Raw genomic sequence first — 27,281 nt, 5'->3', positions numbered from 1 at the left:
TATTATATAGAAAAGAGATTAATGAGGTGATGCCTGAGGGAGCAGCCTTCAAGGTAGGAGTTTAATGTAAAAAAAAAACAAAAGATTAGATAATGAAACATTGAACTATTGATTACACATTTAAGTGCTTTAGAGGTCAACGTACACAGGAGGGAAGATATACCAACAAATGCTGTACCCCCACCCAGCCCATAAAAAGGGGGAGGTGGGAGAGGCGTCCCCATGGGGAGTATGAGGTGAAGGCCTTGGGTGGTGCTCCCACGCGTTTCGATGGCTTAGACACAAGAGTACATTGCATTTCTGAGAACTGACACTGCTTGGTCTGTAGAGAGGAGACTTGTAGAAGACGACCACAAAACAGTCATCCGATTTAAACGGTCATAAAGAGTCCAGATGCTTCACTCCAGCACCACCTTCCCTCCTGCAGCTTCCAGTGCCGCCTTTATCTTTTCCGCTTCCTCCTTGGAGACGTTGGTTTTGATCTCTTGTGGAAGAGACTCCACCAGCTTCTTGGCCTTTTCAAAAAGAAAAAAAAATTAGGAATTATAAAATAAGATTTGAACACAGCAACTATCTAGTAGCTTTTATCAAGCCAATGGGGTCATTTATTAAAACTGAATGTGCAAAAGTCTGGTGCAGTTCTGCACAGAAACCAATCAGCTTCTAGATTTTTTTTTTTTTAGCCGTGCTCAAAAGTTCGCATACCTTGGCAGAAATCATGACATTTCGGCATTCATATTGAAAATGACTCATGCCAAAGAACTGTATTTAACTACTTGCCGCCCGCCCATCGTCAAATGACAGCTGATTGCCATATGACGGCTTCCCAGGATGACTGCTCTCGCACGGCTGCGCCGTGTTGGTAGGACACGGTGTGCCCCCCCACCCCCCCATCTCTGTTAAGAGCCGTGGCTTTTTAACCACGTGATCGGCTGTGTCCAATCGCAGCCGGTCACATGCAAACACAGAGAGATGCCTGTAATCGGCGCGCCTCGTATCACACCAAGCGTGAGGAAAGGAGAGCCGATCAGCGGCATCTCCTCACAGGTCAGTGCCATCAATGAGTGCCCACCACTGCCAGCAATCAGTGCCCACCATTAGCAATCAGTGGCCATTAGTGATGCCAGTCAGTGCTGGCCATTACTGCTGCCCGTGAACACCAGTGTCCCTCATCAGTGCTGCCTATCAGTGCCCATAAATGTGGCATATTCACGCCTCCTCATAAGTGAAACCTAATCAGTACCCATAAGTGCAGCCTATCGTCATGGCAGCTAACACAAAAACCCATCTTTAGCTCAAATTTTTTGTTTATGAATAGTGTGGGGCCCTCTATCCGAGCTCAAAAAATAAAATAAAAAAAACACGACAAAAATAAATAAATAAATAAAAAAACCCATTAAAAAAAAAAAAACAGACAGACATGTCCTGAGTGCCCAGGCCAAATTTGATTTTAATGTACAAGTTTTTAATAAAGGATTTGATTTTTTTTTCTGTACAGAAGCAGGCAGGCTACCATTTTTTGTACAAATCCGGGGATGTCCGAAAGAAAGTCACTTATGTGCTCAGTCTTGGAGTATCTCCCAAGTTTCGAAGGCAAAGGGCTGTAGTTACATATTTCACTTGCAGAAGGGGGAGATGGTGGAAATACACCACCTGATGGTGAAATTTGGTAATGCAGCAGCAAAAATCTAAAATACAGTACAGCCTTTTATGGGAACCACCATATTTCTCAGGCTGTGCTCCCCCCCCGTCCAGTCATAAGCAACAGAATGGGGTCCCACTCATGTTTACAATCAGGTTGTAGGGTCCCATTGACAAAATACATTTATAGTGCGATACAGACATTACAGCAATCTGGTAATGTTTAGAATGCTGCAGACCAGCAACAAGCTCCTGTATTCCAGAGCCACAGTACGATAATAACTACGCACCGCACTGAATGACTATATATCCTGAGCGAATAATGCATTATGTGGGGATTATCTTACCTGCACCAAGTTCACCCCCGGTATGCAATTCTTCACTTCTTTGATGAGTTTCACTTTCTCTACAGCGTTCAACTCTGTCAGTTTTACAGTGAAATGCGTCTTTTCTTTCTTGGCTGGAGCTTCCTCTTCCTCTGCAGCCTGTGCAAGACAAAACAAAACCAAAAAAAATCAAACCCAACTCAACCCTAAACAAGTCTTCAGGAATAACTGCAGACCGAGGAGAACAGCTTCTCAGATATGTTAGGTATAATGACCCAAAGTCAGTGACAGTTGTCACCGACGTACCCCAAGCAGAATCGGTATGGCGTGCACCTTTTTTGTTTTTTAAAGTAAACGTGGAGTGATCAGAACAAAAAATTTTATTTTATTTAACCACTTTCAGACCGGACCATTTTGCTGGTAAATGACCAGAGGTCTTTTTACAATTTGGCACTGCGCTGCTTTAACTGGTAATTGCGCGGTCATGCAATGTTGTACCCAAACAAAATTTGCGTCCTTTTCTTCCCACAAATAGAGCTTTCTTTTGATGGTATTTGATTGCCTCTGCGATTTTTATTTTTTGCGATATAAACGTAAAAAGACCGCAAATTTTGAAAAAAAATGATATTTTCTACTTTTTGTTATTAGAAAAATCCAATAAACTCAATTTTAGTCATACATTTAGGCCAAAATGTATTCAGCCACATGTCTTTGGTAAAAAAAAAGTCAATAATTGTATATTTATTGGTTTGCGCAAAAGTTGTCACATCTACAAACTAAGGTACGTTTTCTGGAATTTACGCAGCTTTTAGTTTACGACTGCCCATCTCATTTCTTGAGGTGCTAAAATGGCAGGGCAGTACAAAACCCCCCCAAATGACCCCATTTTGGAAAGTAGACCCCCTAAGGAAATTGATAAGAGGCATGTTGAGCCCATTGAATATTTTATTTTTTTGCCTCAAGCGATTGAATAATGACAAAAAAAAATATTTTTTTTTTTTTTTTTTACACAAAGTTGTCACTAAATGATATATTGCTCACACATGCTATGGGCATATGTGAAATGACACCCCAAAATAAATTCTGCTGCTTCTCCTGAGTACGGGAATACCACATATGTGGGACTTTTTGGGAGCCTAGCCGCGTACGGGGCCCCGAAAACCAAGCACCGCCTTCAGGCTTTCTAAGGGCGTAAATTTTTGAGTTCACTTCTCACTACCCATTACAGTTTTGAAGGCCATAAAATGCCAAGATGGCACAAAACCCCCACAAATGACCCCATTTTAGAAAGTAGACACCCCAAGCTATTTGCTGAGAGGCATGTTGAGTCCATGGAATATTTTATATTTTGCCACAAGTTGCGGGAAAATTCCAAACTTTTTTTTTTTTTTTCACAAAGTTGTCACTAAATGATATATTGCTCACGCATGCCATGGGCATATGTGAAATGACACCCCAAAATAAATTCTGCTGCTTCTCCTGAGTACGGGGATACCACATATGTGGGACTTTTTGGGAGCCTAGCCGCGTACGGGGCCCCGAAAACCAAGCACCGCCTTCAGGCTTTCTAAGGGCGTTACAGTTTTGAAGGCCATAAAATGCCAAGATGGCACAAACCCCCCCCAAATGACCCCATTTTGGAAAGTAGACACCCCTAAATTTAGGGGTACACTAGTGAGACTAGGTAATAAATGGCGGGTGCCCTGAAACTATAAAAAAATAACTAACCAACCAGCGTCACCTGTAACAGTTATATGGTGATCACTGGTGAAAGGGTTAACTAGGGGGCAATCAGGGGGCTTTATGCGGTAGTATATGGGGGGTCCCTGGCGCTATAAAAAGCTGCGGCGAACCTAAATACCTACCTGCCTAACTAGCGTCACCTGTGACACTAATACAGCGATCAGAAAAACGATCGCTTATTAGGCTGGGTTCACACTGGAGCGATGCGGGAACGCCACGAATCCGCGGCGGGTTCCCGCATCGCATGCCTCCCGGCGGCAGTTCACACTGCCCTATGCGAACTGCTGGGAGTGTCAGTGAAATGTTAATGACACCCCCAGATCAGTTCGCATATCGCAGTGCGATCTGCAAACACCCATGCGATCCGATTCTGCTGCGGACCAAAAAAAGGGTCCCGTGCGAGTTTGCGGCGGGTGCGACACGAATTCAGCCATACTATCTGTATAGCTGAACTCGAATCGCACAGAGATCGAATGTGATTGGCACTGCAGTGCGAATCACATTCGTTCTCATAAACCACTGCAATGTGAACCCAGCCTTAGTGACACTGGCGACGGGGGGTGATCACGGGGTTAAACCTTTATTGGGGGGGTTAGGGGGGTACATTAGAACTAAAGGGGGCTAACCCTAACTGCCCTAACAGTTATTACAGTCACAAATGACACCAATGCAAAAAAAAAAAATGACATTGGTGTCACTGTGACTGGGGGGCAGGGGTAATTGGGGGGGGTGATCGGGGGGGTGTGAGTGTGCCTGGCATGTTCTACTGTGTAGTGACGTGTTGGTGCAACTCACCGATCCTCTCTTCTCGGTGCCGGAACGAAAAATACCGACACGGAGGAGAGAATACATCACTTCCTCTCCTGTGTTTACATTACAGGAGAGGAAGTGATGTCACGAATGATTCCTATTCGTCGGGAGCGATCGCGAGGGGGTGGCCATGAACGAATGGCCGCCCCCTCGTCCGGGATCGCTCCCGCACGAATACCGACCGCCGCAGGCACCGGGCGGGGGCCCGATCGGGCCCCCGACCCGCGGGAAGGCAGGGACGTACATGTACGCCCATATGCCTGCCCGTGCCATGCTGTCGACGTACATCGTCGTGCGGCGGTCGGGAAGTGGTTAAGGATCCCAGAATAGCACACCTTATTGAACTGTAGCAAAAAAAAGGGACTATATTAAAGTGGCATTAGACCCAAAACCAAAAATGTAATCTATTGCAGCTCGTCATTAGATTATTCGTTTTCTTCTTTAGGCTTTTTGTCCCTGTGTTTTCATCTGGTGATGTGGCCAGTAACACACTTCCTGTATTAGAGCGCCCCCACTCTGGATGAAGGAGCAAATTTGGGAAATTTGATTTGCGTTTGCTCTTCCTCTTTATATAATGTTTTCTCCTTTTCTGTATTTTTCTAATGTGAACATCACTATGCTTTGCATACATTTTTGCAAGTAATAGAAAAATGCGTTTTTTTTTTTTTTTTGGAGTCTGCAAATCGTAGGTGCCATGTCAGGCCTTTGCGTAGTCTTCCTCTAGTTTTCTGCCCTGTACGGGCTTTCAGTTACAAATCTAGAAGAATTGGCGCTCGCAGCTGAACTCAAACTACAAGTACGTCTGCAGCGGTGGCATACGATACTTGTTATTTAATTCACTGAGAACTCAGAGAATGAATGACACGGCTGTGTGGGCGGAGCGAAAAAAGAAAACCCGCTCCAGGTGTCTCTTTCTAAGATCTCCTCCCTCTTTAGGTATGGGTGCGGCTCGATATGCAAACAAAGAACAAAAAGTCCAGGTGGCCGCACTTCAATGAAAAACTATTTCTTTATTGATATGACAGCAGGGATAAAACCACGAATGCGTTTCACACCGTCAATGCAGGCGCTTATTCACTGCTCACTGAGAATGAATGGCGCGGCTGTGTGGGCGGAGCCTTGCAGCCGCGCCGTTTTCAAAAATGGACAATCCCTGCTTGATGTCACAGAGTCAGGCCCCGCCACTGTCACACTGGATTTGATTGACAGTTGGGGAGCCATTGCTATCAGTCGAGCCAATGAAGACCAGAGACAGCGGCTGGAGCTGCGGAGCACGTGCTCATCACTGGAACGATCGGGTTCAGGTAAGGAAAAAAAAAAAAAAAAAAAAAGGGGGGGGGGGGTATTTTTAACCTTAAAGCGGGGTTCCACCCTAAAGTGGAACTTCCGCTGATCGGAACCCTCCCCCCCTCCGGTGTCACAATTGGCACCTTACAGGGGAGAGGGAGGTGGAGATACCTGTCAAAGACAGGTATTTACACCCACTTCCGGGCATAGACTCCCGTGGGAGTCTATGCCTCTTCCTGTCCTGCCGCGCTGTCTGCTGGGACACACACGGGTCCCAGAGACAGCGCGGACAATTCCTATTGCGCTGCGCGACTCGCGCATGCGCAGTAGGGAACCGGGAAGTGAAGCCGATTCGCTTCACTTCCTGATTCCCTCACCTAGAATGGTGGTGGCAGCAGCCGAGCGATCGATCGGCCTCGCTGGACCCCGGGACAGGTGAGTGTCCATTTATTAAAAGTCAGCAGCTGTAGTATTTATAGCTGCTGGCTTTTAATATTTTTTTCCCCCAGTACAGTCCCGCTTTAATGCATACCGATGAAAAACCCTGAGACTTTACAACTCCTTTAATCACATGTTTTGAGGCTTCCATAGGTTCCGTTTGCTGCACTGCCGGAGGTGATTTAGCAGTCTACATTTTTACTAATACAGGAATCTTCAAATGATCCTTCTCTCCGCACAAAAACCATAACCCGGCAAAGGCCAAAAAGCGAGAAGTGAAGAACAATTCACCAGAATTTCACAGAAGGTCTCTTTACTAAAGCCAATTATCTCAAATATAGACCAGGTCTAACAGCCAAGAAACAAATGTGTTTACCTGTGCTGGTGCTGCTGCACCCACTGCTCCTGGCATCACGGCACCCATCGGCATCATACCAACATCCTGAATATTCAGCGTTTTCTACAAATAAAACAAAACATATTTTTTAAAAAAATAAATAAAAAACAAACAGATCAGACCAGTAATTTTTTACTGCAACAAGTATGGCATTCTTGAGGCCACAATCACACAGGTGTGCGTAAGAGAATGCCCAGGTAAGGGCTGTGTGTGTCTGCATGGGAATGCACAGGTGATCTGTGCAGGTAGTCCCATGTCAATTGGGACACAGGTGCTACTCTCAATTTCATAGCCATGCCAGCACACACCCACACAGCTGTCATTTTGGGAGCAGATACAGTGTCCATGGCTTCCAATAGACATCAATGGGTCTGCCTGCACAGGGATGCATGGAACCGCTGGAACACAGCCCTACGCTCAAGTGCATATTTGGGGGGGGGGGGGGGGGGGTGAAATTTGTGCTTTTATATTAAACTGTATCCAGTAAGTGACGGCACATTGTACTATTTAAATGATATTTAATAATCAAGTGCATTTCTCCATTTCCAGCAACGGAAGAAGAGTTGGAACAACAGTGACACCTACAGCATGTGCAGTGTATTACCAGATTTGTACATGAGAACACGTTGGGGTTGATTTACTAAAGGCAAATAGGCTGTGCACTTCAAGTGCAGTCCCCGTAGATCTAAGGTGAATCTCTAAAATGAGGGGAAGCTCTGCTGATTTCTATCATCCAATCAAGTGTAAGCAAAAATGCTGATTTTTTTTCCCCCTTGCATGTTCCCCTCAGATCTAGAGTAACTGCACTTGAAGTGCACAGTATATTTGCCTTCAAGAGGAGCTCCAGTTGTTTTTGTGTTTATTAGAAGTCAGCCGCTACAAAGTTCAGGGGCTGACTTAACACAAACTCACGTACCCAGGATCCAGCGATGTGGCCGCCCGAACCCTTGATTCTTTCCCTTTAATCTCGCTGGCATTACAACACTGGGCACCTGACTGACAGCTCGCTGCGTCACAGCTGGTTGCCCACTACGCATGCATGAGTTGCGCTGTGCCTACTGAATGGTCAGGCAATCTTCTTGGACCTGTGACATGTACCGGAAGATTGCAGGGAGGGGGGAGAGAACTTCCGCTGAGAAATGGGTAGCGGGTACCTGTCAAAACTAGGGCCTAGGGGCTGGGGAGTGCTCAAGTTGCTTAAAGTTGAACTTCCCCCCTTTTGGATGGAGCTCCATTTTAAGTAAATGAACCCCATTGTGAATATACGTAATGAACATTGCCATATCACTGGTATTTCTTACCCCCTTCTCGTCGAGTGGTCCCTGTAACTAGGCTATTATGTCTGGTGGGAGGTGGGCAGTAAAGTATCCCCGATCATTTAACCACTGTGATTGGCTGTCACAGTGGTCACATGATCAGGTGGCTCACGATCATTAGAGATGTAACTATTAGATAAGCACCTGAACGGCCGCAACATACAGGGATACACAATGTAATACGGACATCATATAAATCACACAGATAAATTGGACTTGTCTTTTTTTCAACCTCACCTACTATGTAGCTAAGAGATGGGGAGCAGTCTCTGCCAGCTCAGTCACTGTGCTGGGAGTGCACTCAGCACAGAAAGCTCAGCCGCTCATGGACACGTGTGTGCGATGCATGGGAGTTAAAGCCTGAGCTCCTTGCCATTGCATATATGTGTTACACGGCCGGCAAGAGGTTAAACTCAAGTCCAAGGGCTCATTTACCGTCTAACAGGAATCTCCAAACTACGGCCCTCCAGCTGTTGCGGAACTACAAGTCCCATGAGGCATTGTAGAACTGATAAATGCACAGACATGACTAGGCATTAGGGGTGCAACGGATCGTCACCGATCCGTGATCCGAACGGGTCACCCCGCTCGGATCGGCACATGCCGCGATCCGCAGTCTCGGCCTAGCTCCGAAGCGGTGGCCATCTTTCTACACCCAGGCTGTTTACACAGATCGCTCCGATGGAGCGATCACTTGTAAACAAACCGGCATCATGTCATGACGCCGGTTCCTCTCTCCCCTCTCTGTACCAAGCTGTACAGTGGAGGGGAGAGATCCTGAGATGGAAGCAGCCATCCCTCCATACCCTGCAGTACCCAGCAATACCCTACCAATACTCTCCAGTACCCTAATACCCTACCAATACCCTAGCGATGCCCAGCCATACCCTACCAATACTCTGCAGTACCCCAATACCCTACCAATACCCTAGCGATACCCCAATACCCTAGCGATACCCCAATACCCTAGCGATACCCCAATACCCTAGCGATGCCCAGCCATACCCAGCCGTGCCCAGCCATACCCTACCAATACTCTGCAGTACCCCAATACCAATACTCTGCAGTACCCCAATACCCTAGCAATGCCCAGCCATACTCAGCCAATATTACAGTGGGGGAGATTGTGGATTTTACAGTGGGGACTATATGGTGGTGGAATTTTCACAGGTTTTTGCAAATTAAATTATTTGCTGATCCGAGGAACGATCCGATCCGTTGCACCGCTACTAGGCATGATGGGAATTGTAGTTCCCAAACAACTGGAGGACTAGTTTGGAGATCCCTACATTTAGACAAATAAGGCATTGGTCTTTACCTGAGCACTGCTGCATACACTCATTCAGCACACAAGTGCTGATAAGCATCCATGTTCAAGAGGCTTCACAAACTAGAACACAACCTTAAAGTGTTACTAAAGTTAAATTTTTTTGTTTTACATTAAAATAACAAACATGTTATACTCACCTGCTCTGTGCAATGGTATTGAAGATCCCCCCTCTTCTCGGGTCTCCCACTGGCGATCTTGGCTCCTCCTCTTCTTAGTGTGTCCCCATAGCAAGCCATTTGCTATGGCGTCACACAGTGTCCGCTCGTTCCCAAGCAGTGCATCCCTGGAACCTCGCTCCATAGACACACACATCGGTATCTTGGGTCCTGATTAGATGGATTGATAGCAGCGCAGCCATTGGCTCCCACTGCTGTCAATCAAATACAATGATGCGGAAGCCGAGTCCTGCTGTCTGTGTTAATGCCCCCAGGGAGAGCGCTTCTCCGACTGGGCACTCAAGAAGAGGAGGAGCCAGGAGCGCCAATGAGAGACCCCAGAAGAGGAGAATTGGGGCCACACTGTGCAAAACCAACTGCACAGAGGAGGCAAGTAGGACGTTTGCTTTTTTTTTTTTTTTTTGTTGAACCGAACCTTTACATATCCTTTAAGGCAAAAGCACAGATTTGAACATGGAACAATATGCATAAGACCGGCAGTATACATGACGCCAGTGTCTTCGCTTACCTTTAGCAGCTCATTGAGGTTGGAGACTTCTAACAGTGTGAGGGATGCTATTTGGTCAACCAGCTGGTGGATTTTGGGTGGGTATTGTTTGGCCACATTGTCCAAATCTGGCGTGGATAAAGGCTCGTTCCTTAGTGCGCAGGACGTCCGTAAATACCTCACTGCCTCCAACCTGTAGAATGTAACCAAATCGTTATACTGGAAATCCTGACACTGCACAGAGGAATAACATTCTGTTATTATCTTTATTGTTACTATTAATATAAAAAAAGAGCAATCACATGCAGTATTCCATAGGAACCAATCAGAATCCATCACCTTCAATTTCTAAGCCCTCTTCTGCTTACAAATGGCCACTGCTGACCTCCACTTCTGAAAATGGCAGTTGTTGGAAGTAATGACTTTCCATATTTTGGTTTCAAACTTGGTGGCCCTCCAGCTGTGGTGGAACTACAAGTCCCATTAAGGCATGGCAAGAGTGACAGTTACAAGCATGACTCTCACAGGCAGAGGCATGAGGGTACTTGTAGTTCCCGCAACAGCTGGAGGGGCCACCAGTCTGACACTCCTGGCGCTACGGACCCAACGACCACCCCGGTGACGACATGTTTTGACGTTACATTCAAGTGTCCCATGGCTGGGAAAGAATGGAATGCAATCTGCACTGCATGACATCCAGTGGAGCACAGAGGAGTCATCCAGGGTCTAGATCAGTGGTTCTCAACGCCTGTCCTCAGGACACACCAAGACCCCCCATACACCCCAATACAATTCTCTGCAGATTTTTGTCTTTAGATTTACCAAAACAAATAATATGGGGGGGGTCAAACCTTAAGAGTTTCAATGTGTATGCAGTCAGGCAGGACCTTGCACTACATGGTTTTGGTAAATCTGAAGACAAAAACCTGCAGAAAATATAATAATGGGTAATGGGGGGGGGGGGGGGGTGCTTAACAGGCCAGGTTTGCAAGATAACTGAAAAACATTACAGGTGATATCATTTGCTGCTCAGTGATTGCAGTATTCTAGTCTGCATCTCCCCCAAGGTAATACTTAAAATCTGGCCTGATTAGCTGGCCATACACCTATAGATTATCAGATTTTCTATGGTTAGATGGAAAAGGTGCAACAGATTTCTCCACATATGCTAAACTGTGTTGATGGAGGAATCTCCCACTGGGCCAAGCTTTCGGTATCTCGCTAGTCCGCCCCACTGGCTCTCAACCTAAACAATGCCTGCACCTAATCAGAATGTTCAGGTATTATGAGAGCCAGCGACTAGCAAGTTATGGAAGCTTGGGGCCAGTGGGAGATTCTTCCATCCACACAGTTCAGCGTAGATGGAGGAATCTATTCCACTTTTTCCCCATCTGACCATAGAAAATCTGCAGATAATCTATAGATGTATGGCCAGTCTTAGGGCGTCCTGAGGATGGGAGTTGAGAACCACTGCTCTAGATCCTGGATGTCTCCTTCAATAGAACCTGTCACCCAAAAAAAATCCTTATAGTGGACTTTTTGTCCCCTATATGATAAAATAAAAAATAAAAAGTTACAATTGTAAAAAATGTAAGTTGCACCTGCACATATAATCCCACCCCCCCCCCCCAAAAAAATTAGGTCCCCCACTCCCTCATATACACATGTAAATGCACACGGTGGTGTGAAAGCATCCATTGTGATACTTGTTACCTTTTGTAGCAACACCCCCTCCCTTTAGAACGTAAGCTCTACGAGTCGGGCTCTCCTGTATTGAACTGTACTGTAATTGTGCTGTCCCCCCTCTACATTGTAAAGCGCTGCGTAAACTGTTGGCGTTATATAAATTTGTGAATAATAATAATGTTGCATACCGCCGCCCACGGCGGAGAGAGAACAATATTTCCAGCACCAGGCCCTCCTCTTGTAATGCCAAACTGATGACCTATAGGGGGCTATTGAAAATCTAGTGAACTGAAGTTTGTCACCATTTCACGGGTGAACACAAAATGTAAGGATTGACATGTCTGGCATCTATTTACTCGGTGCAACCTCTGCTTTTATATTTTACCCAAAAATTTACTGCGTTTGTGTGCGCTAAAATTAAAGTGTTACTAAAAGTCTGAATTTTTATTTATTTTTTTACATTTTTTTTTTTAAATTAAAACAAAAATCATGTTCTACTCACCTGCTCTGTGCAGTGGTATTGCACAGAGCGGCCCCCGATCCTCCTCTTCTCGGGTTCCTGGTGGTGGTCTTGGCTCCTCCTCTTCTTTTGGGGAGGGGGGGGGGACAAGGAAACTGAAAATATATAATTTTTTTAACTTTAAAATTTGCACCCACTTCTGGGCATAGACTCCCACGGGAGTCTACGCCTCTTCCTGTCCCGCCGCGCTGTCTGCAGGGACACACACGGGTCCCAGAGACAGCATGGACCATTCTCTGTGCGATTCGCGCATGCGCAGTAGGGAACCCGGGAAGTGAAGCCGCAACGCTTCACTTCCCGATTCCCTCACCAAGAATGGCGCCGGCAGCAGCCGAGAGATTGCTGGGCTTCAGGAAAGGTAAGTGTCCATTTATTAAAAGTCAGCAGCCGCAGTATTTGTAGCTGCTGGCTTTTAATATTAGGACACTTACCTGTCCTGGAGTCCAGCGATGTCGGCACCGCAGTTGATGTTTCCATCAGCTGTCTGGTGCTGCGGCCTCCATTGCAGGCAAGGGAACCTGGCAGTGTAGCATAACGGCTTCATGCCAGGTCCCTACTGCGCATGCACAAGGCACCGCTGCACCCTCCAACTGGCCCCTGGTGGTGGGGGAAGGAGGGAGGACCAGGGAGCCGAGCTGCTGACATAATGCGCCACGGCCCAGACTCCCGGAAGTGGGGACAGGATGCCAGTCAAAGACAGGTATTCGCCCCCCGAAAGGTGGAAAATGTGGTACCGGAAGGGGGGGGGGGGGTGGAGAGACAAATAAACGGAGGTTCCACTTTTGGGTGGAACTCCGCTTTAAGGTAAAAAAACATTTTTAGGTTTTGTATCACTTAATATTAGTAATATTGTGTGCGTGGAAAAAATTAGAACTACCACTATTTTATTCTCCAGGGTCTCTGCTTTCAGAAAATATATAATGTTTTGGGGTTTATTTAAAATGTACACTTCAGGTCTAAAATGATTTTTAAAAACGTTCAAATTAATTTATTTTTTAAATGCAATTTTTTTTTCCTGGCAGCGAAAGTGTTCAAGTAGAACTAAAGGAAAAGCTTTTCCCCATTTTGGACGGCGTAAGGAAATATAGCAACCCCTGCCAGATTTTGTTTTACCATCTGTGTCTCATTGGAGAGATTTCCCTTCACTTCCTGTGTAATAATAAAATCTCCCTGAAGGGGGCGTAGACAGCAATAAAAACCTGACAGGGGTTCTAATCCCACTCCACCTCCTGTGTTCAACCAGGCACAGAACCCACAGGCGATCACTGTAGTAGCGTCGACTCGTTGACTACTACAATGCTTCTCCGCTTCCCCAGCGGCCCCTCAGGTAGGAGGGATGTACACGTCCATTGCTCCAAGCTCCATTAGTAATAACTGGAGCTCAGCTTTAAGCCCGATGGCTCAGCACAGCAGCCAGGAAACTGGCATTTCCAGAAGCAGATCAGCAATGGCTCTCCCCTTTCCCTGCACAATTGAAGGTACACTTATCCTTTCTGCCCCAAACTAAAGGTGCCCCCCCCCCCCCCCACCCCATTCCCATAGACTTCCAAGCAACCATCTCCAGAGGATGCTCCGGGATCCACCCTACAGAAGATGTGAACACTGCAGCAGGCAACGGCCATAGGATGGGGGCACACAGGCATTCTGGGGGGGGGGGGGGGGGGTTGCCACATAGGTATTCTAGAAGAGGGTATTTGGGGGGAGGGGGGTGGTGCATAGGCATTCTAGAAGGGGGTATTGGGGAGGGGGTGGTGCATAGGCATTCTAGAAGGGGGTATTGGGGAGGGGGTGGTGCATAGGCATTCTAGAAGGGGGGACGGGTGACTTAGGAATTCTAGAAGGGGGTGTGGGGGGGCGACATAGGTATTCTAGAAGGGGGTATGGGGGGGGTGCATAGGCATTCTAGAAGGGGAGACGGGTGACTTAGGAATTCTAGAAGGGGGTGTGGGGGGGCGACATAGGTATTCTAGAAGGGGGTATGGGGGGGGGTGCATAGGCATTCTAGAAGGGGAGACGGGTGACTTAGGAATTCTAGAAGGGGGTGTGGTGGTAAGGGCGACATAGGCATTCTAGAAGGCGGGATGGGCGGGGGTGCATAGGCATTCTAGAAGGGGGGACGGGTGACTTAGGAATTCTAGAAGGGGGTTTGGGGGGGGGGCAACATAGGCATTCTAGAAGGGGGTATTGGCGGGTTACATGGTCATTTTAGAGTGGGGTTTGGGGACGGGTGACTTAGGAATTGTAGAAGGGGGTGGGGAGGGAGGGCGACATAGGCATTCTAGAATGGAGATGGGGGGGGGGGGCAACATAGGTATTCTAGAAGGGGGTATTTGGGGGGGTGCATAGGCATTCTAGAAGGGGGGACGGGTGACTTAGGAATTCTAGAAGGGGGTGTGGGGGGAGACATAGGCATTCTAGAAGGGGGGGTTACATGGTCATTTTAGAATGGAGATGGTGGGGCACAACTTAGGCATTCTAGAAGGGGGACGGGATGGAGGGCTGACTTAGGAATTCTAGAGGGGGGTATGGGGGGCAACACAGGCATTTGAGAAGGGCTTATTGGGGGGGTGGTACATAAGCATTCTAGAAGGGGGGTGATAGGTTTCTTCTAGAAGGGGGGGTATATAGGCATTCTAGAAGGGGGGGACAGGCGTGACTTAGGCATTCTAGAATGGGGTATGGGGGGGGGGTAGTACGTAGGCATTCTAGAAAGGGATGGGGTAACTATTTTCGGCATTCTAGAATAGAGATGGGGGGTGGGCAACTTAGGAATTCTAGAAGGGGGTATTGAGGGACGTGACATAAGCAATCTAGAGGGGGATGGGGGGGCTACATGGCCATTCTTCAGATTGCAGGGGGCATATGGGGAGGGTGGGGGTACATAAGGTCAGGTGGACATTATGAATACATTCTGTACGGAGGGGTCAGTCATGGTATATTTATTGGGGGGGTCACATAGCTGGGAAGGACATTATACACACAGCCATTCTCCTCATCCACCCTCTGCTCCTCAGGGTCACCTGACCCCTCCATGACCAGACCAGTAATGACCTTCCCAGTCTTCCTTCCTTCCTCCCCCTGCAGGTACCTGCACAAGCCGGAGGCGGCGCTCCTCGCTCTCAGGCAGCAGCGGCGGCGGGGTACATGGTGTCCGGTGTTCGGCCTTTTCTCCGCTCACTGTCACCGGCGCCAACACATGGAAGCCCAGCACACCGTGTGACCTACCCGGCGTGCACCGCGTCCAGGAAAAAAAAAAACTTTATTGACAGGAAGCACGGCGCTGCCTATTGGTCGCAGACGCCGACGGAAGTGATTTCAGGAGCTCGGAGAGAGTAAAGAGGCAGACTTCTTGACTGTGGGTATGTTGCCCACACCTGTCATGGCCGGCTTCCTTGCAACCTGAGCAGTAGGAACGGTCACTGATTTCCTGCGTGGAGACTGAGGCTCTGTCCCGTGCTGCAGGCAGTTGTCTAGGCTTTAAAGGAATCACACTAAGAAAATAATAAAGATGCCTTTTGCTGTACCTGCCTTTTAAAAAAAATGTCAGTTGCCTGCCTGTCATAGCAACTCATTTACTTATTATTAGTGCATGACCTTGGCTTTCATAGTAATGGAGCCCTGCATTAATATTTCATTAATTTTTATTTTATTTTTTTCTATTTGTAACTTTTTTTTTTTTTTTTTAAACAGATATGTTTTTAATGTATTTCAAAGCAGTGCAAGTGACCAAGGTATACGCCTCCCTGTACAGCTGAGTGAGGGAGAAGCAACTCAAGGAGCCAATCAGTCGTTGTCACCCTCCTTTAACCACTTGCTTACTGGGCACTTAAACCCCCTTCAGTCCCAGACCAATTTTCAGCTTTCAGCGCTGATGCACTTTGAATGACAATTGCGCGGGCATACAACACTGTACCCAAATGAAATTTTTATCATTTTTTTCCCGCAAATAGAGCTTTCTTTTTGGTGGTATTTAATTACAGCTCGGAGTTTTATTTTTTGCTAAACAAACAAAAAAAGATGCAAAAAAAAAAATCATGTTTTAATAGTTTGTTATAAAATTTTGCAAACGGGTCATTTTTCTCCTTCATTGAAGTGCGCTGATTAGGCGGCACTGATAGGCTGCACTGGTGGGCACTGATGGGCTGCATTGGTGGGCACTGATAGGCATAGTTAAGGCGGCACTAATAGGCACAGATAAGGCGGCACCGATGGGCACAGATAAGGCGGCACTGATGGGCAAAGATGGGCACAGATAAGATGGCATGGATGGGTGGCACGGATGGGCTCTGATAGGTACCACTGATAGATGGGACTGATGGGCACTGATAGGTGGCACTGATAGGTGGCTCTGATAGGTGGCACTGCTGGGCACTGATGGGCGGCACTGGGGTGCAGCACCTTTGAGGCAGATTGTGGGCACTGCTGGGTGGCACTGTGGGCACTGCTGGGTGGCACTGTGGGCAGTGCTGGGTGGCACTGTGGGCAGTGCTGGGTGGCACTGACGGGGGGGGCACTTACTTTTAATAAGTGGGGCACTGCAGGGGGCAGGTGGGCACTGGCAGGGGGCAGGTGGTCGCTAGCAGGGCTGGCCGTGATCGGGACTGATGTCCCGATCACGGCCGCCGGTGATCGGCTTTTTTTTTTTCTCCTCGCGCTGTCAGCGCGAGGAGGAATAATAGCCGATTACCGGCTCCGTTATATCACATGATCAGCTGTCATTGGCTGACAGCTGATCACGTGATAAGGGGTCGGGATCGACCCCTTGCACGGATCGGTGATCAGGCGAGTCTCATGGACTCGCCGATCACAGAGCGCGCCGCACGCGCCCCTCAGGCCGCTCGTACACGGGACTACGTCAATAGACGTAGTCCCGGAAAAGGAGATCCGCGCTGTAGCCGTCAATCGACTATAGCGCGGATCTCAAGTGGTTAAAAGAGAAGTCTGGGTTTCTTTTTTTATTTCAGAATCATACTTACCTACCCTGTTTCCCCTAAAATAAGACCTAGTGTGATTGTCGGTGATAGCTGCAATAAAAGCCCTACCCCACAAATAAGCCCTAGTTAAAGTCCTTGTAGGTCTTCTTTTCAGGGTAGGGCTTATTTTTGAGGAAACAGAGTAGGGCTTATTTGGGTGGTAGGGCTTATATTGCAGCCAACACCGACAATCACGCTAGGTCTTATTTTAGGGGAAACAGGGTAAATGGATGCAGTCCTGGTCCGATGCAGCATCTGTCCCCCAAGGGCCTCTACATTGAGAACAGAGCGATCGAACACTGCGGATCACTCTGTTTTCAGAGCTCTGTGAACAGAGAGCTGCAAACTGTCAGTCACAGCTCTCTGCTCTTCTCCCTGCTCACACATTAGAGCGCTGAGCTGTGGAGGGGACAGAGCAGCAGTCTCAGGCTCTCAGCGGCTCACTGAGAGGCCCAGCCGGGTGTTAGTCCAAGCACCTGGCTGATCCAGACGTTATTGTCGGGATGACGCGGTGCCTGGACTGATTTCCACAACGTCAGCAGAGTGGGGACTTCAGACCGTTCTCTGTTGAAAAACAAGTCACAGAAGTGCAAATTGAATTGCAGTTCTGTGATCCATAGGAGACGTACAGCCAAACCCGCTTTGGCTATACTACTTCTTTTATGGCATCCCAGTCTTAGGTTGGATTCACACCTATGCATTTTGTTAGTGCTTTTTTGCAGATTTGCACCACAGTCCATTTAACATGGTTTCCTATGGAATACTTTCTGTAGTGCAAAATGCACAAAAAAAAAATGCATAGGTGTGAATCCAACCTTAGTCTGTAGGGTTCAATGTTGAGTTGGCCCACCCTTTGCAGCTATAACAGCTTCAACTCTTCTCGGAAGATTTTGGTGCTTTATATTTTCCATAGGTGACAATTTAAAACCCCCTACAGGTCATCAGTTTATCGGTAACTAATGGGTCTAGAATTCTTGTTCTGACTCCAGTGTGTTCGCCAACATGTAATGCTGCATACACACAACCGGACTTTGACGGACTAGGTCCGACAGTCTTCCCGATGGACTTTCCAAATGAATGGACTTGGCCACACACAATCACACCAAAGGCCAACGGATTCGAACGTGATGACGTATGACTGGACTAGAATAAGGAAGTTCATAGCCAGTAGCCAATAGCTGCCCTAGCGTCGGTTTTTTGTCTGTCGGACTAGCATATAGACAAGTGGATTTCTTGTTAGAAACTGGGTCGGCGTTCCGGCAAAAAAAATGTTAAACATGTTCTATTTCTAAAGTCCGTCAGATTTTTGGATGGAGCCCACATATGATCAAATTGTCAGACGGATTCGTTCCGTCTGAACTTTACTGCCGAAAAGTGTGTACGCGGCATAACAGGTATAGCGCATATCTACTTTCTAGCATGTAGGTGTCCCTGACACATGTTCACATTTTGTATCTATGTGGGGGTGGAGGCTCAATTTTTTTTTTTTTTTTGGGGGGGGGGGGGGGGGTTCATGTGGTTCAGTAACCTTTTGTAATTTTATTTTTTCACTAAACTAGATGAGAAGGTCCACTATGTGACGCTATTTTGTTGTGACAGGTTCTCTTTCAATAAGACTTTCAGAGGTCTTTTAGACCCCTGATGTCTCACCTGCCTTCTAGTGAAGCATAAATCCCGTTCCATTATAGTGATACTAAACACACACTGTTCAATGTACATCATCCCTTCTATTTCTCTATATGGATGATGGCACTGTAATTTAATTAAAAAAAAACCCTTTCAGGTTGGGTTCAAACTGTTGCGAATTGGATGAGGATTTCACCACATCCAATGCGCATGTCAGGAGATTCTCTATGGAGCCGGTTCACACATCTCCGGAGCGGCACCAGTGTAAATTGCACAGGAGTCTTCTGCGTCTTCTGGCCCATTTCGGGTCTGAATTCAGCTAAAAATTTGAGCTGAAATCAGACCTGAAATGGTGAATGGGGACTCACTGGACCCCCCCTGCTGTGAGCCACTCTATGTTGCAGTGTGAACCCAGCCTCCAGTACCTTTTTCCTAATCGATATCCAGCAGTCACATGACCCTGATGTTTCCCAGCCTGTCTGCTGGGAAACATAAGCAGGAGGAGCTTCTAGTCCTCTGCTGCTGGTCGCTGTTATAAATTTTCATACAAATATATATTTGAAATCAAATCTTTACCGTTTTGTGGCAATACCACGGTGTAGATTGATTTCTGCCAGTCACAGGCTGTGTCACGCCTCTCCAGCCTGTGTCTTAAAATAAGAGGGAGGTGAAGCCTCCATCAATCTACATGTAATGGCCCACCCCCTTTGTGTTTAGTTGGTTAGTGGGCATGGAGGAGGAGGGAGAGAGTGGGCTGTCATTTACCACTGTGTATGACTATAGTAGTAGTGGTCACATGGGATACTCCGATATGATAAGGAGGAAATGCTCAGCATAGAAACTCACTGAAAACTGAGCATGTGCAGAACTGCAACACTGCTCTGCAAAATCCCCAACTGCAGTGGGGATATGGATAGAAGGTGGAGATAGAGAGCAGAAGGATCAACCAGGTTTTTTTGCAGAATACAGAAAAGGGAATCTCTTAGTGACCGAGTATGAACAGAATGTAATCTACCATTTATTGATCTTTTTTTTTTATGATGTATGTTTAGTGACACTTTAAAGTGGTAGTAAACCGCTGAAAAAAACCCCCAAAAAAAACAAAAACCTGCAAGACAATGGCATAATATGGCATTGCATACTAGCACGTTAAGTAATACTTGCCTTAGAACGAAGCCCCCACAACGGCACCCGGTTACCGCTAACATTTTCTCCCGGGCGTTTCTTCCAGGGATTGCGGGCTCCGGCGCTGCGAGTGACCAGAGCCGTGATGACGTCAATCTTGCGCATGGGCGCGGGAGCCTTCAGTTCTGGCAAGAAGCTCTGAATTTCGGCACGATATGCGGAACCTTCAGAGCGCATGGGCCGCTGACATCAGTGGCTGCAGGCAGGGTGAATATCTCCTGGAATGGCGCACATTTAGGAAATATTCATTTTCCCTACATGTAAGCCTTATTATAGGCTTATCTGTAGGTAAAAACAACAAAGAGAAGTAAACAACCCCTTTTTTCCCCCCCAGGCCTGAAAAAGAGATGGCAGAACCTGCAACTGAAGCAATACACGCAGTTTTGGAGTTCTTACTGGGTACGGGTCTCCCCTCCCCTCTACAAAGCAGCCCCCCCCCATGCCAGTCACAGGTTTGCAGATTGGCTGCCATGCACAGCTGCTCCAGATTCTGTCTGTTGCGTTTCAATAAGTCCCCCTCTCCGTGTTGCAAACCCCACATGAATAAGACCAGTCAGCCAATCTAAGGTTGATATATGTTTATTGTCACTAGTTCAATAGATTAATACAAGCAATAACTCCGTGGTCCGAGGGCGCTAACAGCTGGCCCCCGACCTTCACAGTTTACAAAGCACAAAAAGCAGTAAAACACATTAGAGGGGGCAGGAATGATGGGCGAGCCAACAATTGTACCAGAGCTGAAGGACTCACCTACGCCGCCCTGCACGTTAGGATTTTATGGGTGTATGGGATCTCACACACACACACACAGACATTGCACATATGCAGGACATTCGTTCCAGTTTACATCCAGTGACACTGCACACGCCTCTCCCATAGAAAGCAAACAGCTAACACCTAAAGACCTCCATGTGTTTCATTCTCACCTCCCTGGGGGGGTAAAACCTCCCTCCCCTCCACCCCATCAGAGGAGATATTTAAAGGGGTTATTTTTCCTGTACTTTGTCCATCTTTGCTGTACATAAGGGAGTTGGGCTGCTTGTTGCCATCTATTAAGCTCCGCTGATGACTTTTGGTCTTATCTTTCAAAGAGCCTGCAAAAGAATTTGTTCATGAACAAGCCTCCATTTCCCCCTTATTGCAATGGGAGGATGACAGGAAGAATTTGATGTGTGTTAATAGATCAAAATAAAATAAATTCCTTAAAGTGATTGTAAACCTCAGATGTGAAATCTGAACAAAGCATATCCCTCTATAGTGTGTACTTGTCTCAATCCAGAGCACCAAGTGTCATTTCTATCTGCTGCTTCGTTCCTCTGCTATCATCATGAATCGCTTCTGACAAGTTTTCCTGACACTTAGTGCAGAAGAGGCTGATAGCAGGGGGTCCGGTGTGTCCCTCTTCTCCGTTTTCAGAGACTAATCGGGCCCAAATTTTTGAATTCAGACCCGAAACTGAGCCAAAGAGGCACAGGACTCCTGTGCAATCCGCTCCGCAGCTGCCACGGAGATGTGTGAACCGGCTCCATAGAGAGCCAATCTCCTGTCATGCAAATTGGATGCAGAGAAACCCACATCCAATTCACACTAGTGTGAACCCAGCCTAAGAGGGGGGAAAAATAAGGAAGCAGGAGCTGAAACATGTCACAGATACCACCCTAAAGAGAATGTAACATGTTCCAAAAGATGAACTTACCCATTATAGGTGGAGTTAGCCATTAAATCAGACTCAAAGGAATGTTATTTTTCTTAGCAGCTTAGTACATTTATAAACAGATGCTTCAGAGGTTCTAAGTGGGCTGATTCACCAACTTCTTTCATACCTCACCCAGGGACTCCAGAGGTGAAGTCATCTCATCCGACAGCCATTATAGGAAGGTATCCCTCTACGTGGAGTTCTCATTTATTTTAAAGCCCACCCCAAAAATATCAACTTTGGGTAAACAGTCCCTTTCACACTGGAGAAGCACTAAATCCCAGTTCAGGAAGGTAAAGTAAACACGTTAGCAACAAAAAACAGCATGTAAGGGGACCCGCCTTACAGAGGGGGCAGAAGCAGGTGCTAGGCAGGAGGACATCGGATGAGGTGGGAGGCTCGATAGGATGAGCAGCTCTGGACACCTTACAAGTGGACTACAGATTACAATGTTAGTAGAGAGCAGTGAGGCATTGGCCAGCTGTGATGAACGCAGAGATTAGCCTGGCAGACACAGGAAATGGCAGGTACATAAATGTAGTGTTTACTGCAGCAGCACTGAGAAAGAAAGCATGCTACACGTCGGTAGGGAATGCCAGCCGTGATGGTGGTGGTGTTGGGGGTCGAGGTTAATTCTGACAGATGACTGGGAAAGCGAAGGGCGTTTCCAGGTATCAATCAAAACAGATTAACTGGGCTTCGCTGCCCCCCGACACTTGCTGGCCGTGTGTTGCTTGCTGCTGTGGAGGCTGCTGCTGACCAGCACCTACTGCCATCTAAAATAGAAGAGAGAAACAATTACTCCATAGAACAGCATTACACATGTACAGCACAAAAACCCCAAAATATTTCTCACCCTTAAAGTGGAAATAAACCCTCTTTATTTTCAGCCAAGGGAGCTGCCATCTTGGCCTCCCTTTAATCTTCAACTGCCATGATGCTGCACATGTGATCAGTTATGACACCAACCATTGGATGCTTTGACAGTTTGACAGCACAACCAATGTGACAGTTACATTTCCAGCATGTGTCGGGAATGGAATTGGGGGGGGGGATTTCTAAGCTCTGGAGCCGTGGGGTGGCTATATTCGGGGGCTCAGAACGGGAGATTCCCACACTGCAGGTCAGCAGGACTGTGGAGGTTCTGGAGGTGGGTCCAGTGTACGTTCCCTTTACAGATTTTTCTGTAAAGATGAAGATGAACTTACCCTTTAAACCTCACAGCACTCTGCCTCAAAACTTCTTTCAAGAGTATTTTGTAAAAGAACACACTCAGTATCCCTGTGTATTTTACTGATTAGTTAGCATACATGACTAAAGGGATGCGGAGGATGTGTTCTGCCGCTTGGTACAAAATGACTGATGGCAGAGAGAGCTAGTAGCTGTGAGAGGGGAACCACAACATACAATGTGACAGGACGCCGCACACCGCTAGCTTAGCATGCAGCGCCTAGAGGCGATTCAGTTCGCATTGTGCGCTATACAAGTATTTCATTCATTCATTCAGCATGTTGTTATGTGGAGTTATAAACCTTGGGGGGGGGGGAGGGCTATCAAATCAACTACTACCCAATATGGAATGGCAAGCAACCAACACAATCTGTTTCATATACAAATAACAACATATGAAAAGTCCACATGCAGCGCTAAATAAGGGAAACTTAATAGGAGGGAAAAAGGGAAGGATGAAATCTCAGCACCAGCCTCAGTGTGTAGTAGTAGCACTCCACACCACAGTGACAATAAAATCTCCTTACCAGAAGGGGAATGATAACAGGCAAATAACCAAGATCTGATCACCAGCTCTCATCCAATCACTTCATGAATAGCTCGCTGCTACAGCAGCTTGTCGGAAAGGCTTCCATCAATCGCCTCTCTGGATAGGACAGTCGGCTAGATCTTCAAGTAACCAGGCTCACTCGTGCAAATCGCTCTCAATCATGAGGATGATGTTGTCAATAAAACAATAATGATGCAGCACATAGTGAAGCCTGTATGGGATATCAAAAACCGTTTATTTAGGTTGTACTTTCACCAAGAGAATAAAACCAAACGCTTGGGATTATAGGTTCATGAACCACCGCGGCTCTCAGTGTGCTTGTGTCTCCTAGGCCCCACTAATGCGTTTTGTCCAATAGGACATCGTCTGAAACGCATTTGTTTTTATTCCCTTGATGGAAGTACAAACTGAATAAACCGTTTTAAACATCCCATACAGGCTTCACTATGTGCAGCATCATTATTGATTTATTGGTGACGTCATCCGCATGATTGAGAGCGACTACACGAGCGAACCTAGTTACTTGAAGTTCTAGCCGACTGTCCTATCTAGAGAGGCAATTGATGGAAGCCTTTCCGACAAGCTGCTGCAGCGCTGTATAATGTAAAATATACACACATTAAATAAATATATATATATATATACACATTACATACATACATACATACATATATATATATATACATACACACACACACACATATACACACACACTGTAATTATCAGCGTTTAGGATGCACTTTTTTCCCCTTAAAATCAGGAGAAAATTGTGGGTGTGTTTTATACGCCGATCCCCCACTGATTGTGAGCGGAGGAGCGAGCGCCGCTGGTATACACATAGCCAAGTGTACTCGGCTAGGCTCAGCTCCACTCACAGTCATGCCCAGTCCCACCCAATGGAGGACATAACACAGGGACTGGGCGTGACTGAGCGGAGCCGAGTACACTCGGCTATGTGTATGCCGGCGGCGCTCGGCTCCGCTCAGAGTCAGTGGAGATCGGCACCAATTTTAAATAATCAGCCTGCAATGAGGCTGGCCAATGCTGCAAAGACACCAGGCAAGGCTGCATTGATGGGCACTTAAATGTAAGTTCGTTTTTTGCCTTAAAATTCCCTCCTAAACTTGGGGTGCATGTTATACGCAGATAAACACAGTGTGTGTGTGTGTGTGTATGTATGTGTATATATATATATATATACACACACACACACACAGCGAATATATATATATATATATATATATTATATACACACACACACACACACACATTAACACGGGAAAAGACCACACGTTTTTCACAGAAAAAAAAAAAAAAAAAAAAACGATATTTTCTACTTTCTGTCATAAAACATATCCAATCAAATCAAATTTCTTCATAAGTTTAGGCCAAAATGTATTCTGCTACATGTCTTTGGTAAATAAAAAAAAAAATCCAATAAGTGTATATTGATTGGTTTGTGTAAATGTTATAGCATCTACAAACTATAGGATATATACACTGGAATTTTTTTTCTTTTTATACTAGTAATGGCAGTGATCTGCGACTTATAGTGGGACTGCGATAGTGCTGCGGACAATCTTACACCAAGGCCCCTTTCACACGGGGCAGGTGACGGACTCAGCTTGCTCAGCAGGGATCACCCTGTTGCACAGTGAGCGGAGACGGACCTGTCAGAGTCCCATTCTCCTCTATGGGGAGATCGCATGAAAACAGACGGCCTGTCCGTTTTCATCCGATTCGCCAGACGGATGGAAATAGGACCACCAGTATCTGAATTTGGCAGACAGGATCCATGGGGTGAATGGAGGGTTCAATCAGGTCCGCCTAAAAAACAGACAGGCGGACCTGATCGGACAAGCCCATGTGAAAGTGGCCTGACACTGGGTGGGAACTGACATCACACTAATACAGTGACAATACTATACACTGTCACTGTACAAATGACACTAGCTAGAAAGAGGTTAACACCTGGGGGGAATCAAGGGGTTAAATGTGTGCCTAAAAGCGTAGTGCAAACAGGCCCAAGCAGTCCATGTGTTCTGCAGTCAGGCCAGCTTCTGTGAAAGGGGCATGACCGAAAAAAAAAAAATGGCTGTGAGTGCTGACCGGAGCGTCTCCATCAGAACACAATAGAACAGCAAAGGGGATCGCTGTACTAACATTGCTTAGTTAGTACAGATGCTCCTCCTGAGCTGTCAGTTTTTTTTGTTCATCCTTACTGGGTTGAAAAAAATAAAAAAAAATAAAAAAAAACTACTAGTGTGTACTAGGCTTAAAGTGTTACTAAATCCGGTATTATGAAAATAGTTAATCTGCCCACCCATAGCTCAACGCTTATAAGTATTGTTTTTACATTAAAATACTGCCACTATATACCTTTCTGGCTGATCTGTATGCCACAGTCACATGATAACCTGCAGAGTTTGTCCAGAGCCGTGTGTTCAGGTAGGAGGAGATTTCCCACTATAGCCTGTATACACGCCCACATGTGTGATGTCAATATCATGTGACCTGGCTAGATCTGAGAACAAGTAATTATTCTCTCCAGCATAAAACAGACACAACTGAACATGTGCAGGTCGGCTACCCTGCCTGTGTTAGCTGGCCTTCCCCAGACCGTGCAGGGATGGAAGGATCTGTGCATACAGGATCAAACAGCCTTTTTTACACAATGCAGAGGATTAACCCCATAAGTTCCACAGTGAGTATAACAAGCATGCTATTCTGCACATACAGACTGATTTTACAGTTCTGGGTTTAGTAACACTTTAACAATGTGTAGTGTGTGCTGATTTTTACTAAAGATCTTTTTGTTTCTTACCACTGCTTTGCTGCTCTGAATTATCCTTGCAGCATAGGGACTGGGACTAATTGTTCTGTCGTTCAAATTAGGAACTGGTGGGAAACTACAGAGATAGCGCATGTGTACAGGACAACTATGAATCTCTGCGATGATCAATAGTTTTTTTTTTTTGCACTTACTGAACAGAAATAAAACAAAAAAAACTCTTTCAAGGGAATATTAAACAGACCGAAAAAGGGAGCAAGTGAGAGATGTTCATTGTTAGGGATTACATACAATGTATTTCCACTCAGCTCAACCCATTGGTTTAAACTTGAAATTTGACACATCAAGACCCACTTACAGGGAACGATCACATACCGGTTGGTACATCTGCTGTTGTCCAGGATGGAAAGGTTGCTGAGAAGGCATGTTGGTCATGGCTGGGTCTTGCCCAGGAAGAGAAGAAATTAGGTTCTAACAATGAAAACAAACAAACCAATGTATTAGTTACAAAAAATTTTTCTCACGTTAACCCATTTGCTGCAAGACATTTTTTATGTATTTATTTTTTGCGTTTTTTTTTTTTTTTTTTTAAAACACATTTATAAACAATTTTAGGCCTGAAGATTGGTTAAAAAAAAAAAAAAAAAAAAAAAACATTATATAATTTTCTGAAAGCAGAGATATTAGAATAAAATTGTGATAATTCCAATTTTTTACGTCACACGATATTTGCACAATAGTTTATCAAATACAAAATTTCAGTAAAGAAAATACAGTTCAAGTGGATGTAAACCCAATGTCATCCTTTCTAAACTACTGCCATAGGGGTTATCTATAAGGATATACCAGCGTATAACACGCACCTTTTCCCCCCTAATCGTGTTATACGCCGATCCCCCGCTGTTCTTAACCTTCTCTGCCACTCACGGCGGCTTTCCGGTATTTTCGGCGGCTTTCGGAAAGCTGAAAGCCACCAAGAACGGCCGAGTACAGCCGAAAATAGGCCAGAAGGGCCGAAAATACCCGAAAGCCGCCGAGAACAAGCACCGAGATACACAGGACATCCGCTCTGT

At 46.2% G+C, this 27,281-nt stretch overlaps 2 protein-coding genes across 9 annotated transcripts in view; both read right to left on the bottom strand.

Moving 5' to 3' along the window:
- Window positions 1-47: 47 nt before the first annotated feature.
- MRPL12 (mitochondrial ribosomal protein L12) lies at window positions 48-15,411 on the bottom strand. Its single transcript, XM_077458838.1, has 5 exons — window positions 15,246-15,411; window positions 9,973-10,144; window positions 6,622-6,705; window positions 1,989-2,126; window positions 48-515 (listed from the first exon to the last, which is right to left on the bottom strand). Exons 3-5 carry the CDS (start codon window positions 6,676-6,678, stop codon window positions 399-401), a joined length of 312 nt encoding a protein of 103 aa, XP_077314964.1. The 5' UTR covers window positions 6,679-6,705; window positions 9,973-10,144; window positions 15,246-15,411; the 3' UTR covers window positions 48-398.
- Window positions 15,412-20,504: 5,093 nt separating this feature from the next.
- Window positions 20,505-27,281, bottom strand: part of HGS (hepatocyte growth factor-regulated tyrosine kinase substrate) — a 42,647-nt gene continuing 35,870 nt past the window's right edge. For 7 of the 8 annotated variants that reach the window (XM_077458828.1, XM_077458829.1, XM_077458830.1 and 4 more), the window contains 2 exons: window positions 26,584-26,679; window positions 20,505-22,413 (listed from right to left, as the gene is read on the bottom strand). In XM_077458828.1, coding sequence (XP_077314954.1) covers window positions 22,312-22,413; window positions 26,584-26,679 — 198 coding nt within the window. In that variant the 3' untranslated portion in view covers window positions 20,505-22,311. Of the gene's footprint in view, window positions 22,414-26,566; window positions 26,680-27,281 lie in introns of all 8 variants that reach the window. The other variant, XM_077458833.1, reaches the window with a different exon arrangement.

The sequence above is a fragment of the Lithobates pipiens genome, unplaced genomic scaffold, assembly GCF_037356315.1.
Source record: "Lithobates pipiens isolate NorthernLeopardFrog02 unplaced genomic scaffold, aLitPip1_a1.2 Scaffold_28, whole genome shotgun sequence".
NCBI classification, from domain to species: Eukaryota; Metazoa; Chordata; class Amphibia; order Anura; family Ranidae; genus Lithobates; species Lithobates pipiens.
Note: the sequence above shows the minus strand (reverse complement) of the source record. Positions and strands in the feature narration are given on the sequence as shown.

Coding starts and splice junctions, on each gene's coding strand:
- MRPL12 (XM_077458838.1), bottom strand. CDS start 6,678: ATGATGCCGATGGGTGCCGTGATGCCAGGAGCAGTGGGTGCAGCAGCA. Junction 2,127..6,621: donor GTGCAGCAGCACCAGCACAG/GTAAACACATTT, acceptor TGTCTTGCACAG/GCTGCAGAGGAAGAGGAAGC. Junction 516..1,988: donor CGGGGGTGAACTTGGTGCAG/GTAAGATAATCC, acceptor CTTTTTGAAAAG/GCCAAGAAGCTGGTGGAGTC.